Source organism: Stigmatopora argus, chromosome 5 (assembly GCF_051989625.1).
Source record: "Stigmatopora argus isolate UIUO_Sarg chromosome 5, RoL_Sarg_1.0, whole genome shotgun sequence".
In the NCBI taxonomy this organism is placed as follows: Eukaryota; Metazoa; Chordata; class Actinopteri; order Syngnathiformes; family Syngnathidae; genus Stigmatopora; species Stigmatopora argus.
In genome coordinates, this window is record NC_135391.1 from 11,800,762 (window position 1) to 11,816,320 (window position 15,559).

The 15,559-nt window shown below is 38.8% G+C and overlaps 2 protein-coding genes across 2 annotated transcripts in view; both read right to left on the reverse strand.

Moving 5' to 3' along the window:
* The window catches only part of LOC144074626 (uncharacterized), a 282,179-nt gene that overhangs the window by 55,930 nt on the left and 210,690 nt on the right, over positions 1–15,559 (reverse strand). The gene's annotated exons all lie outside the window — the stretch shown is intronic.
* On the reverse strand, positions 1,194–13,821 carry plcxd3 (phosphatidylinositol-specific phospholipase C, X domain containing 3). The gene is made up of 6 exons (XM_077601717.1): positions 13,506–13,821; positions 6,718–6,974; positions 5,482–5,655; positions 5,079–5,254; positions 4,444–4,545; positions 1,194–3,579 (listed from the first exon to the last, which is right to left on the reverse strand). Exons 1-6 carry the CDS (start codon positions 13,609–13,611, stop codon positions 3,420–3,422), a joined length of 975 nt encoding a protein of 324 aa, XP_077457843.1. The 5' UTR covers positions 13,612–13,821; the 3' UTR covers positions 1,194–3,419.

Below are 15,559 nucleotides of genomic sequence, written 5' to 3' on the forward strand. Positions count from 1 at the left end.
GTCATCATGGCCAAGTGGACAAAGAAAACCTGAACATTATCTTTATGTCTCCTGTGTGCACAGCAATGAGTACAACCCCGCCCATTTAGTGATTAAATGTCTACCCAGAGTGCTTTTGACAGCGCTGGTAGAAGTTTTACGGCGCCTCCTGCTCATAAATGTGTACCGCAGGGTACTGTTAGTATGGTTCATCCTTATAATGAGATGTGCAAGAGACAATAGGCGTCCTCACACTCCAAACTTAGTAATAACAAAGCATAACATTTCCTGTTTTTAATCAATGAAACAAAGTCAATCTGTATGCATCGCTGAGTCTTTCATAATATTGTCGTTATATTTTCCCACAAATTGCCTTTTTTTTAAAGTAATGTGACTTTGGCTCAGAAAGCGTTATGTTAGATAGAAGAAATTTGTAACTATAAACATTTTTTATGAATACATTTATTATAATATTACAACTACCCACAACCTTTGTGAGGATAAGCAGTATGGAAATTGCATGAATCAATATTACAACAACGATTATAGTAATGTTATTCTGCTACTCCAGTCTAAAAAATAATAGTTATTTTTCTCATGTTATGCTATGTCTCTCGATCGCTTTAGGACTGGGAAGGGATAATATTTAATACTCTGAATACTCGATCTTCAGAAAAGAAGGATTTTTCTTGATATTCTTGACCAACGTGCTCTCAGCATTCAGGCAATCCAGTTTCATACCAGGTCTGTTCTCACTTCACGTGGTAAATTACGAAGTGAATGACAGTGAATTACATGAATTATACAACACAGTCTGCGCAAGGTCACCCTGTATGCCATCGCTCGCCCACTTCTTTTCTCATCACCGTGGTAACTAGGATGATTTCACCCCTCCCCTTATATTTTTTAGGATGCTCCAGAGCACGTAGGCAAAAAGCTTAAAGTCCAAGTGGTGTCCAAGTGCTTGTTCCATGTTCACATTTTAGACACTCTGGGTTGAGTATGACTATTGTGATGAGGTCTCAAACACAGACAGGTACAACGTGAAAAGCTGTTTGATCATTTTATCGATATCCTTCATATCCAGCGGAAGGTTCATATATTAATTTGCACTAACAACTTCGTGGCCATAGGCAGTAGGTAGACCCCAAGGATCACATAAGAAGTGACATCTGTTAATTAATTTCCAAAGACAGACGCAGGTCAAGCAGAGATAGTTTTGTATAATTTACTTTTATTTAGTTGCAACTCTCGGAACAAAGATTTCAGTTTTACAACAGCAACACACTCCTTTTTTGGATCATTGTATTATTTTTTTCTCATACACTGGAGCGTAAAAGCAATGACAACAGCTTTGACCAGGGAAGACAATAATGACCTCACATCACAATTTGCACGTCCTTTTCAAGTCTCAAGTCATTAGTGCCGTGTCAGTCTTTTTGATTGCAATTGGGAGAAAACAAACAAACAAACAAACAAGGGTTTTGTCTTACAGTCATGCAAGTTTCAAAATCGAAATAATAAAACAGATGCACAGAGCATATGCATCAAAATGGTTCTTTAATAGTTTGTCACTTATGCACACCACTATCAAATTTGTATTAAAAAAGAATCATAGCAGAGAGGTAAATTTCTTGGCAATGTTGTCTTTTGCAGCTACGTTGATTAGAAGACATAAAAGCAAAAAAACAGGACTTTTCATCTCACCCACATGACAGTTTTTACTTTAAAAACACATTCAACAGTCCCAAATAGTTTAGTGGAATGGTTGGACAAAGGGGAATGATACACCGATCCTCGCTGGATACATTCTCAGAAAGTGCTTTTATTCTCTTTCGAGTCTACTTCCACTCTTTGGTGTAAGTTACAATATAGGCCAAAAATAACATTTACCGTGAGAGGGAAATATGGTCACTATATACACAAAAAAACACTCAAACACAGCATTAGATATCCACTCATGCATTATCACATACCAAACATATACCAACTTATAACAAATACCACTTACCCAACATTTGACACTCATCTAAAACATTGCAGACATTGAGTTTCATTAAATAAAACACCTCTCACTCAGAACAAAAATAAAAGTCCCATGTATGCGAAAGGTTGATGTTTTTTTGTTTTGCCTATACAGCATCTTATATTTCTGTCAATGAATTTATCACTGATTGGCTATTCCAATCTGCAGATTCTTTCAATAAATGATGACAGGATAACAATGCTAGGTGTGAACTTCAGAGCCCTGGAGACATTCAAAGACACCAATAAAGACATCAATGTTCCACCGCTATTTAAACATATTGAAGCAGTCCTGCAAAAAATAAATAAATACTGACTAGAAATAAAAGTCACCTTTAAAGTTGTGTGTCAGCAGAAAGACCAAACAGTCATGGTGACTCATGGATGCTGCACCAGAGTATAGTCAATACAGACACACAAGGGGTGGATTGAAAGCTTAAACAGACACTGGATAGACTCTTGTGAGCAATATTTTTGTACATCACGACTCAGCACCCACTATAAATTCAGTCGAAGCTTGTGATTTCTTCACAGATCATCACAGCAACACCTTATTTATTTTAAACACAATAAAGTCTTATTTCCTTTTTCAGACAAATCCTCAAGAAAGTAGTATTTTTTTTATTTCTAGTTTGGTGATTTCCCCACATCATACTGTATATTATCAAAATAAATTCTAAAAAATTAAGAAAAAATGGAATGTTAAATAACAGTTATTTTATTGTTTCATTGCCCCTCGCAAGCCTCACCGACAATTTTCTATCAATGGTATGAGGTGGGTTGTGAAAAAAGTTGATTGTGTAGTAGGGGCAAGAAACATTTGGAAAAGTAAACTTTAGTTGTTTAATAGAAAATGTTAGAAATTTCACAGAATACTTTCAAAAATTAAAAACAATAAAAATGAACACAAAAAAACCATCAAAAGTAGCACTAAATTACTTTTTAAAAATCCATTCAAAAAGCAAAACATTAAAAAAAATTGAAAATAGTAAAAGTACAAAAATCAAAATTAAATTGTATGCTTACGTTATGGTTGCCCAGGTGAAATTTCAACAATTTCACAGACAAATTTGTTGTGACAATCCAGAATCTTTAAACAGTATGGTTTGCAGAAATGCTTTTAGATAAACATTGATTTTAAAAAAGCCTTAGCTTTGTATGATGTAAGCAATTGATTTAACAGCTCGTAATCCTCCCCAAATTAGTAGGCCGACACTGTCATTGTGCATTTGCAACTCACCCATCGCCAAGTTTCTTCTCTCAACCTCATCGTGGCTCATTCACCATTTCACTATAGCCCTAAATAAAGCAAAAGGGGCTGCACGTCTCCACTGAAACAAACGGCAAGTAGCAAAGAGGTGAAGCAAAGACCAAAAACCCCTGGTAGCCAAAGGGGAGGTCGCGCTCGTAGGCTCTCAGGTGGCGTCGTCGTCGTCTTCATCATCCACGTGGTAGTTGAGGGTAATGACAGCGCTGATAAATTCGCCCAGCTCCACAAAGTCAGCGGTGATGATGTTGATGCCACTCTCGCCAGGCCTCTGCGACCGAATCCACTGCATCATTCCCGGCAAAGCCCTACGTAATGCATCCAAAGGAGAATTATTGATTACAGGAGAATAATGGAGAGAGACTAGGAAACGTAATTAATCCACGATGACAAAGACACATCCAAGAGCTGACGGACAAAGGGGGGGATTCTATTTTCTCCATCAACAAAATACTACACATTAGCACACAGAAAATTATCCTGGACAGGATTATCAATTTCAATAACAATGTATGTAGGCCACATCATTGTTTTCTGTACCTATACTTTACTTGCTATACTAAAATAAACCAATCCTAAAATAAACCTTCAAAATTCAACAACTAACAGCATATCTCTAATTCAGCCTAAAATAATCAGTCCCTTGACAAAAACAGCTGCCTCTCAATTTCATTCACATCTATTCCACTACAAATTGTATGAACAGTTCCGGTCTGATTTCCGCCCATTTTAAGACACTACAACAGGGAGAAAAGAGTTCTGGTGCATGTTTAAAGCAATATTTGGAAGTGGTTTCTTTAGCCTACCCCAAAGAAGCATGGATGCTTTTTCCCAATGGTTATCTTTTAGCACTCATAATTCACTCGAGTCAATCTCTCTTTTAATGCAGACACCATCTGACATCCCAGCTATTCTTCTAACTTGTGCCGCTGTACCGTGACAGCAAACACCTCGTCATGTCCTGACAGCATATATACGTATGCTATGAATCAAATATTTGAAAGCTAGGCTGTGATAAGTGCAGTATGAAGAGGTCTTAAAGAGCCTCTCCAATGAAGCCCACATTGGAACTTATTGTATAGTTCTTATCCTGTAGTTCTAAAACCAACCAACCAACAAAAAATCTGTATAACTAATAATAATCCTTTCTGACAGTGTCGACAAACCCTCACCTTTCTGTGATCGTCTCTCGGAGCCCACTGGCCACTCCCTTCATCACTGTGCTGGCCTTTGGTGTGAGGACCACCTGCGAGACAAAGAAAGTCCCCTTCCTCCTGGAGAAAGGAACCAGTCCAGTTTTAAGTTTATACGATTACATAGAGAAACCAGCAAGCATTTAATACTGCCACAAAAGGCAAGTTATTGGTTAACAAGTGAACAGCAGTTGCACACAAAAATTACTCACAGAAACCTTATGTAAAGTACATATTTACAGCACGAGGCAACGTTCAGATGAGCAGCAGGGATTTTAGCAACTGTGCACTCAAACCAATGCCATATACTGTATCTGGTTAGTAGTGGTAAAATGTGCATGATAAAATAATGATCAACACAAGAATGGGAACCACGGGAAGAAAAGATGGCAGTATTGCATGTAGCACAGTGATTGAAATTGAGAGAGGTATCGCATAGGTATTTTAAAAATGTATTTATTTGCTCCATTTTTCAACCATAGAAACTGGCCAATATTATTCAGATTATAACAGGAGGGTTGAAGTCAATTGGAAAGCAAATGGCAGTGATCCGATCTCATTAACAACACAATTCATGCGTGTCCAAAGAAGTGTTGAGAGATCTGACCGCTAACCTGCGGTCAGTGACAGAAGCCTGGAGGAACTGAACCAACTTCTCTGTGTCGGTGGTGTTAGCCCAGGGGGCAGGCATCATCTGGCCAGGCCACAGGAAGGGGACTTCCAGGGCCATGGGGCTGTGGTAAAAGACCAGCACCTGATATTCCTTCTCCCAGAGATACTGCAGACTCACCTAAAGGATGCAGGGACAGAAGAATGAACAGTTCTAAACCAGTGCAAAATTTAACCGCAATATTATACTCATTGTTTGATTAACTTAGAGATTTCTCGGCTATTGTATTTGGCAGACTTCATTCCAAAAAGTGTTATAATAAACAGGGGTCGAGGGGTATATGAATAGTTCATGATGAATACTATATACTGCCAGTAATGTGACTGCTTTTCTTCTTACAGGCATACCTCCTGAGCAAAGACAACCGGGCAGAGCTTTTCTCCAAAAACATCCTTCAACATGGTAACCAGCTTCTCATGGTGCAGGTTTTGAACTCCATAGAAGTGGTTGAAGTCCAGGAAAACTACTTCTCTAGTGTGTGTCGACAGGAAGCTGCTGATCTGCTCCAAACCTTCTCTCACCTGCACAAAACACATGTGCAAGGGATTATTATAAAACTAGGGCAATGTCTAATCATAATTTTAATCAGCAAAGCTCATATATTTAAAGCAATCCACTTCCTGCATGTCCTCGAGTTTCATCATTCACATTCATGCTTCATTTATGGCAAATTTCATGAAAATGCAATCTAACATTTAAGTGGACATTAATTGAAAACTACGGAAATGGAATACTGCTTACCTCTATATTAAAGTACAGTCAACTACCAAGACTGTTCAATCAATACATCTACCTCCATACAGAATATCATTATGTAATGTCTTCTAATATTAAATAATTTAATTATTTTTACAGTATTTTGTGGCACATTCGATGACATGTTAGCACGACGCCTCACAAATCCAATGTTGGATTCATAGTTTTGATTGTAATTCAGATTTATTTTTCTCTCTCTTTTACTCTTTTTGGAAACTATTAAGGCATATTTTGAATTGAATGAAATCATAGTGGGTACCCTCTGAAATATAGTGTAATGCGTGTCAGATTCATTTGAGTAATTTCAAAAAAGTAGAACCTGACCTTACAGCTTGTCAAGATGTAACACGTTCTTTTTCGACCCATGCCCTAGGTATCATTAAAGCGTTGCAGAAATTAGCTTATTGCCATTTGGATCATCCTGCTCAAAAACGCAACTCAGTAGGCCACATACGTCTGGCAAAGTGGAAGAATATAAATTTGGATTGATTAAATTCATTCAAGGTTCATAGTCACTCAAATTTCCTGTTGATATTATAATATTATATCAACTCATGAAACAGACTAACTACAATATCCCTCAGGAGATCAAAGACGTCCATCGGTCTTATTTAAATCAGCACCAAATTGAACATCTCAATACGAGGTGTCAACTTTGATTATTCAGCGATAATATGAAAAGATCAAGGTAGTTATGGCTATAGATCTGCTTAATCAATGAGATGATAGGCAGAGAAGCAGATAAATTGTTGGATGGACAGACAGACAATAGATAGCGTGGACAGACGGGTATAAAGGCAGACATGCAATTTTTAAAGTGTACTGACCGTTGCACTAAACAGGCCGTGGGCAAAAAAGAGCTCATTGTCGGGGTCTCGGGGCTTCGTGGAGATGCGCAGATCGAAGAAGCGGACACCGGCCTCCAGCTGGCTGTTGAAGTTCATCGTCTGCGTGGCTAACCACTTCCGCATGAGCTTCTTGGCCACAGTGCCGAAAACAGAAACAAAGTTTTGCACGGTCTCTGGCTGCTCGGGGCCAACAGGAGACGCCTCGTCAATGTAAAAGCTGAAGGAGTCGTGGGAACCTGAAGGTGACGCACGCAAAAACAAACACAACCTTCAGGAGGAATACTTTGTCGTATAAAGTTACTGCAAAACAAAGTCATAGAAAATGAATGACTTTCATAAATGATGCTAGATTGTGTTCAAAATCAATCTGGTGTTTATAAAGGGTCTTTGGAGCAAATGGCAAGACTGTCAAGAGCGTATTTAACCAATTTTTACAGTAACTGATTCACATTTGTATGAAATGCTTGGTTGGGCTGGATTTGCGTAATTTTGCCAATCAGAGGTTGCTCACTAGCGAACATGAATTTCACAGCCGTAGGCACAATGGCGAGGAGAAACCTTGCCCCTCACCTGGCCTGGTAATGCCTTATGATCAGAGGAGCTGGACAGAGTAGCTGGGAAGAGTCTAGGTTTCCTCAGCAGAACCTGCTGCTCCTTGTGATCTGACCTAGTCTCTTTTCTTATTCACTCACACTTGCACAAATGACATGGAAGGTTTTATTTGGGTACGTTTAGGCTTCTTCCACCCAGAAAATGTGACAAGACATCTGCTAAATTCGGCTGTTTGAACAGTCAGAATATTTAATCTGAATGACTACAACTGCTGGAACAGCTTTAATGTGGCACTGCTGAGTTTCAATGTACTTCTCTTATGGCTGTCTAAAATCAAGTGTTTATGAAGAAATTGCACATATTCTGGAACCCCGCCCCAAAAAACCCAAAACAGTAGTAAAATATTAAATATAAAATTAAGGTAAGGTGCAATACAAAACAACAAACAAATTAGTCAATAAAGCAATTTAACAGGTGATCATACATTTTCAGAAATGGAAAACAATCAAACTCAGTTGTGGACTGGTTGTATTGAAATTATTTTCTTCTTTAGATCAGACAAAAACAAAAATCCAGTGTGAAAGGATCTTTCTTAACATTGTGTCAGTTTCAGCATGACTGCTATGGAATTCAGATTTAAATGGTTCTTTTTTTTTAATAAAACTGTTGCATTTCCACAAGAATCCAAGGGGTGAATATCTTTCTTAAGGTCATACCACAGCATCTCCATCAAATAAATGCACCGCTATATTCGGCCTTAGGACAAGCTGCGTGGGCCTCAATGAAAAGATTCAGTCTGAATTTCTGATCTTCACACACTTGCAGTTGATCTCAAAGGTTTGTGCTCTTATATGACCTGCTATGTGTATGTACGGTGTACACAGAAGGTCATATTAGGACACACAAACCAGACAAATTGTTTTATCATTTGCCTGCTTGTTCTCATTTCTGTGATTCTTTGATTGCGCGTCCATTTTTTCCATTTTAGAACAAAGGTCTGTTCAATCTCACAAAGTAGCAACACGCCCCTCAACACACACACCCCAAATACAAAAACACACACATATATATAGAGGAAGAGGGGGAGAACCATAGACCAGCATTCGTGCTATGAGAAGCTTTTCAAAGACATCCAACACGAGGAGACAAAGCAGAGTTGACAGTTGGAGCAGGCGGGCCCTGCAGCCAGGGTCACGCTCCGCTTCCAGATGACCAGCTTGAAAAGCTAGACATAAAGTTACTGGCAAAAGGATTTAAATTCTTTTATGCGTATGCATTTTCATGGCAAACGTGACAGAAAAAAAAACAGCACATCAACATTTGCACTAGTCCAAATGCATATTTATCAAATGCCTAGCCAATTCAACGGAAAATTACTCATCATTTGCCTACTTGCTTTCCATTTCTCTGCCACACAAACAATCAGTAAATAGCACCAGAATTCATACATAAAGTGCATTGGATTATATTGCATGCAGGATTATAGGGCTCAATGTCAATTTAAAAAAAATAAAGGACTTTATATCTGCTTTATAGTATAAAAAATACAGTACCGTTACATCGTCAAATAAACTATACTCTGACTTGTACTTTACATTGTAGGAAAGTGTAATTTCTTCAGTGTGGCCTATCAAAACAATAACCCTTTCAAAATGGTGAGGCACATATCTTACTGTATGAGACAAGGACAAAGACTCTCATCCTTGTGAGGATTATTATACAAGAGGAAAACAAAGCAAAGAGTTGTCTGTCTCTAATTGCTCAGCAGTCTATTAACTTGTGCCCGTCGTTCAAGAGGTGTGAGGGATTTTGCTTTTCCAGAAGTGCATTCTTCTGATAAGATAAGGGAGTGTCCTTGGTGCCTCTTGCACTGAATTAGGCCCGGCCACGACAAACAGGCTCATCACTTTTTACTCAATATATTTCAATGTTTCCTTTTTCAAAATTCATACTGGGTTTTGGATATTATTCCTCTTGAATAATCAGTAACAAAAGACATTTTGCTCATCTTAACAGATTGTAATGGATTCCCCAACCAACAAGACCTAGACATAAAGCTGCATTTCAAATAAAGAACGGCCTTCCATGCGTATGCTGTGACGCCTGTGCATTATATATTCATGCAAAACAACACACGCTATTTCAAGGAGACAACTTTAAGCTTGGAGGGCCCCACTATTCAGCCAAAATATCCACAAGTGCAGAGAGATGTAAGCTGCTGAGTAATGCTTGTATGCTGAGTGAAATTCAATACAGGAGAAGAGATGAATGGCAGAGTTGAGAAGAGGAAATAGGGAGAGGATGTTTTTTTTAAAAGAGATGATGACATAAAATGAGAATTTGAGGGTGGAAGTGAGGGCAAATTGAGAGAACAAGAGCGTGGAAATAAGGAGATGATAAACAGATGGAAAGAACCGGATAAGGTCCAAGAGGAGATATGTGATGTGATACGAGAAGATGGAGAGATTAAATAAGATAAGAAAGGGAATAAGGGAATTTGAATAAACCTGGAAGAGAAAATTAAGGCAGGAGTTTTGGTCATGAGAAGGAGAAATAAGGAGAAGAGAAGAGAGGAAAAGGTAATGATCTAATGAGAAGAGATAATGAGGAAAGAAATGAGTAAACATTATTGTGGAAATGAGCAATGATGGGTGATTAGAAGATTAAAAGATGAGGTAGAAAAAAAAGAGAAGCTGAGAGGATGAAGTGGAATGACACTTGGGGTTGAAAAAGTCAAAGTAAAGATTAGAGAAATAAAACAGTAGAGGGGAGGATAACAGGAGGCGATAGGACACAAAAATAATTGCAGCAAGATGATTGAAAGAGATGAGTTGTGAAAATGCCTGGAGATGAGAGACAGTGATGGGATGAGATAAAGTGATAATCTAAGAAAAACATAGGAAATAGGCTGGTCGGGAAGGGAGACCAGTAGAATTAAGGGAGGGAATTCAGGAATGGTGATGTGTGGGCATGAAGAGAGAAATTCAGGAGATATGAGGTGCAAACGAGGAGGGCATTTGACGAGAAGAAAAAAAACAAACAAATCAGTAGAGAATGAGGTAAAAAGAGAAAAAAAACACAACACAAAGTTTCTAGTTATTTTACAAATGTAGACTAAGTGATGCATTTACCTACATTGCATCGGGTGGCAAAAGGCTGAACCTAAGATATTGTCACTGAAACACACCAATGGAGCCTCCTGTACTCCAGCATGTGGAAATCCATTCCCTTCACTCTCCTCTTTTATCCCTCTCCCAGCCTAAAAATAGCCTCAAATGTGCACAAGGCTACCTGGCTCAACTGTCCTTTATAGCCAAGCCACTCCCCCACACAGAGACACATGCTACCCGTGTACTACTGGACTTTTACAATCAAGACAAATTTCCTTCTGCGAGGAAATTCAATTAGCCAGCAGTACTGCGATCGAGGCCGCCTGTGTAGAAATCCATACAAAATCATTTTCTTACAGCTTGCAAGACATCTGTGTACATAATTTGATCAGGAATGTTTACAAGCTGGCCTAAAAAAATATACCAAGAATATAATAGAAGCCCCAAAATTCACAGTGCTGTGATTAACCGCATCATGGGTGCATCGCCCACCTTGTTTGGGGATTAAGAAGCAATGCAAGAGATCCACTCCGGGGATTTAAGCCTCCACTCTCAGAGGTTGCTGCAAAAACTCAAAATACTCCTGCTTATTCTGCTTTATTGCCTCTGTTTGTCTTCAGTGTATGCACATCGATCGTGTAGTAGACTATCAATGAGTGCAAGGCGGTGAAAATGAGTAAAAACCCCAATGATCTTAGGGTGCACTACTGAAGACAAAAATGAAGGGATATTCCCTCCATCTTAATCTGGTTGCACGTTTTATGCGGGATGAGAGTCTCTTTGCTTTTATGATGACAGTGATGTCTATGGTTCCTTATCTTTAAACTGTTCTTCCTGGCAAAGGAGTTCCATCGAGTGGGACCCAGAAGAGCAGGAAGCAAACAACAAAACAGAGTGCTGGTGCACAAAACTAAAGGCTTTAATGAAAAATAACAGAGAAACCTAGCAAACCTGGGACTGGGTAAAATTAACAAAGAAACAAACTTCACGGAGATGACAAATACGCAAAACGACTACTACTCAGTGCATTGTATTTATCTCCTATTCAAGAGGGAAATTGTCATATATTAAATAAATGACAGAAGCCTAAAGACTTTTCATCTAAGGGAATAAGGGGAAAAATAAACCCATAGATTAGTGATGTTCCTTACTAATTGCCAATAATTAAGAAAAAGGACGATACGCGCACAGCTGTCCTAGACAGGCTTGGGGCTGTTTAGCATTTTGGGCACAGAATCGTGTGATTGTAGTCTTGAAATTACTGTGTTAAATAACTGAAATGGACACAAAACTGGATTTGATCATAGTATTGCACTTAAAAATTAAATGTGACTTAAATGCATTCATTGCAGTGAATCTTTTATACTATAGAGGTCAAACACTGCTCTAAGTTCCTCAATATAACATCCTTGCCTTTAACGAGCTTTTGCAGGAGGTGATGCAGGCCTGTTTTTTTCTTTCTGTCCCTGATTGATCCTGCCTTAATAAAAGCTGGACACAATAAGATGTCCCTGTAGTAACATTTTGAAATCAAATATCAATAGCAGCACCCACTTGCTGTTAAACTCGAATTCACCCCCAATAAGGAAATCTTGACAAACAATATTTCTCATTTGTGCACGCAAAAAGGGAAGAAAAAGCCGTCATCACCGTTTATACAGAACATGGATCCAAAAGGATGAGGTGGGTAGGAGAGTGTATGTTTTGCACCCCCACCATACCCCACAGTTGCAATGTGTAAGTAATAATAGCTAATTAAATGGGACAGAGCATGCTCCCATGCTGTTCAATATCTCGGCGCCGTTCAACTAAGCTGTCACACTGAGCTGTGTGATTCAGCAAATTGCTAGCATGACTTATGACATGTCAATGCTGGTGTGTGGCATCTGACTTCTAAGTGCTTGCGGATTGTAAATTTGGGACCTAGGCCTTCAGTTCAATTCAGCTGTTTACACATCCAGTACCATACCTCTCCTAAAAAGTATAATACAAATATATAACATAACAAACTCACCTCATGGTGACCAGGCATGAGGGCATACAAGTGTACTACACTTGCCCAAATTAGTGAAAAAATAAGTGTAATTGAACCCCCAGAAATTTTTTTATTACCTTTTTTTTAACCTAAAATCCCACAAGGTGGCGGCAAAGCAATAAATATGGATATAGCTTTGGTCTGACAACCACTGTGTGACATTTAAATTTGTGAAAAACAGTGAATAGGTTATCTGTTAACAAACATTTCCTCCTCTGGGCAATTGTAGTCGTCACTGAATCCAAGAATTTAGCTTTTGGGAGTGGATATGGCAGCAAGATGGCAAAAAAATTATATAAAACCCATGCAAGACTATGAAGCATTTTTGCCAACCATTATTATCCTTTTCAGCCATTGAGGATCCAGTAAAAAGACATTTATAGGCTATGGTAGCACAAATGAGAATGATTAATCAAAAAGATTTCTGTAATGGCCGTGGATAATTAATTGACTTGTTATAAGGTGCTTCATAAAAGATGGGAGCTTTGCAAAAAGCAATTACCAACATAATTGGAGTTGGGGAAAAACGTGTGTGCTGATTGGTTAGAAACAAACATTCGACATTTTGAGAGAAATTGACCTACTCAATGTGTGCACCTCATCGTTATTTTCCTTATCTTCCATAAAGTTATAATGTTTGGATTCCTATTTTTCACGCAGTTGGCCTTTACATATATTTTTAATAATTGTGCTGCACGTGTGTGAATATTTCTGTTCTGCCAATTTAATTTCCCTCACCTACCCATCAATATCTCCTCGTGTATGTATTCTAGTTTGAAGCAGATCAAAAATGCATGCAAGTTTTCAAATATATTTCTCACGTTGTGCAACAGGTCTTTTGCGCATACGCTTAAATGCGCCTTTTCAATTTCCGATGGTTCCATTTGACGACATTCAGAGGTCAATAATGGTGTTTGAGCTACATCCGATTAGGTCTTCACGTGCCACACGAATAATATACTATAATTATGACTACGCCCTCCGATTTACGTTCAAATTCATTTTAAAGCACCGACGGTACAATGCGAGGATCTTTTGAAAATTTCCCATCAGCACCTGGATTTACTCACCCGGGATGGCCAAGTTGGTAAGCGGGATGTTATGCATGCTTTGCGGGAGACTCGACATCCAGTCGGCGAAGCGCAGATCACTACTTCTTCCGTGAGATGAAGCCATGCCGCCGCCGTGCTCAACACACGCTTCCCCGGGAGACGGCTTGCTTCGACGGCCACCTTCTGCCTGCCTGCCTGCCTGCCTGGATGGATGGAAGTATGGATTGATGGATGGATGGATGAATGGATGGATGGATGAAAGGAGGATGCCTAGTGCGCGCTGGTCCTCCTCCACGTCCACCTCCTCCTCCGCCCTTTCCAGACGCGCGCGCGCACACACGCTCCACAGGCAAGTTAAGTGACAGTGTACACACCACCCACACTTGGGCGGTGCACTCGCCACGTCTGATGTTGACTGGTCACTAGGGTTTGCGAACAAGTGAGCAGACAATAACATCCAAGGTTCGAACTGGGAGTACTGGCTGGGAATGCTCAGGTTTCAGTGGCCACCAGGACGCTAGACCTGCAATCCATTTTGACTGGGAAAGGCTGGCAGAGGATTTTCCCCTCTATCATTCATATTAAATGCACGCATATTATGAATTAAATACAATTTATTTACATATACATATATGTATAAATATATGTATATAATATATATATATATATATATATATATATATATATATATATATATATATATATATATATATATATATATATATATATACATACATATATATACATATATACATATATACATATATACATATATATATATATATATATATATATATATACATACATATATATATACATATATACATATATATATATATATATATATATATATATATATATATATATATAAGCTTGTAAATCCAAGTGTTCTTGCACGTGTAATATATAGGGATGTCAGTTAAAGGCATTAACACAACCTCCCTTTGATGGCGTAAATTTTGTTAACAAGTGATTAATTACCATCACGTAGGTTGGTGGTCTTCCACACAAGTTACCTCGCTTTTGTGGGAGCCAGAGACAGATTTATTCTCAGCCACGCTCACGCATAGTCAGAGTGAAATCCTGGCCGTCAGTCGTCAGGCAAAACTTAATTTTAGGTTTCAACGGCTAAAAGGGGGCACGTTGATGTGGGGTGACAACTGTGAATCCGCCTGGCTGCTTGGCGTGACCCATTATGGGTGTTTTTTCGCATGTTTTGCTGGAAACAACTATGAGCCTCAAGCCTTGAGGCTCAATAGACTTTGTGTTTTGCTTCTGGCCGCCCAAAGCTCACTATTTTCGGGCTCAACCATTTGGAGGATTGGGGTGAAAGATACGTTCTAAGGCAAACTGTTACATTGGCTCCTGAGTTACTTTGAGGTGGGTTGAGTGGCGCAAACCCCTCTAAAATGCAGAAATAATGTGTATAAATGATTTGGAGACAAGGCATTTTCGTGAGATCAATCATTTCCTTTTTTTCTCTAATTATATTTCATAAATATCAAACCAATAATATTTAATGATATTTTTATATTCATTATGGTATACAAAATGAAGATATATTAAATAAAAATACACGATTTTATGGATTGTACCAAAGAATATAATATGGATACCAGACAGAGTTGGCCACAGTTGATCACTGATTACAAATACATAGCTGATCTTTTGGGAGGAGAAAAAGTTGATATTGTCCATTATTGTTCCACCTATCATCAGTCTCTGACCAGACAAATTCATTCATTCTGCTGTGGTGCTTATCCTCATAAGGGTTGTGGGGGTGCCAGAGGCTATCCTGAATGTAAAGATGTATAACTGTAATATTATGGCTTTGATAACGTACACTTCTTGCTACTGAAAAAATAATAATGTTATTCCAGTAATGCCTTACTCACAACACTTATAGTGAGGTGTTTCATGCATGTCTCAATTGGAGGCCTCGGGTTCCACCCACGACACACTGAAGAGACTCTGTACCCCGACTGGAGCGTCTTGGCTTCTAGAAGAGCTAAACAAGGTAGCTGGTTGAGGGAAGTCTGGGCTTCCCTGCCAAAGCTTTTACCCCGGGGACT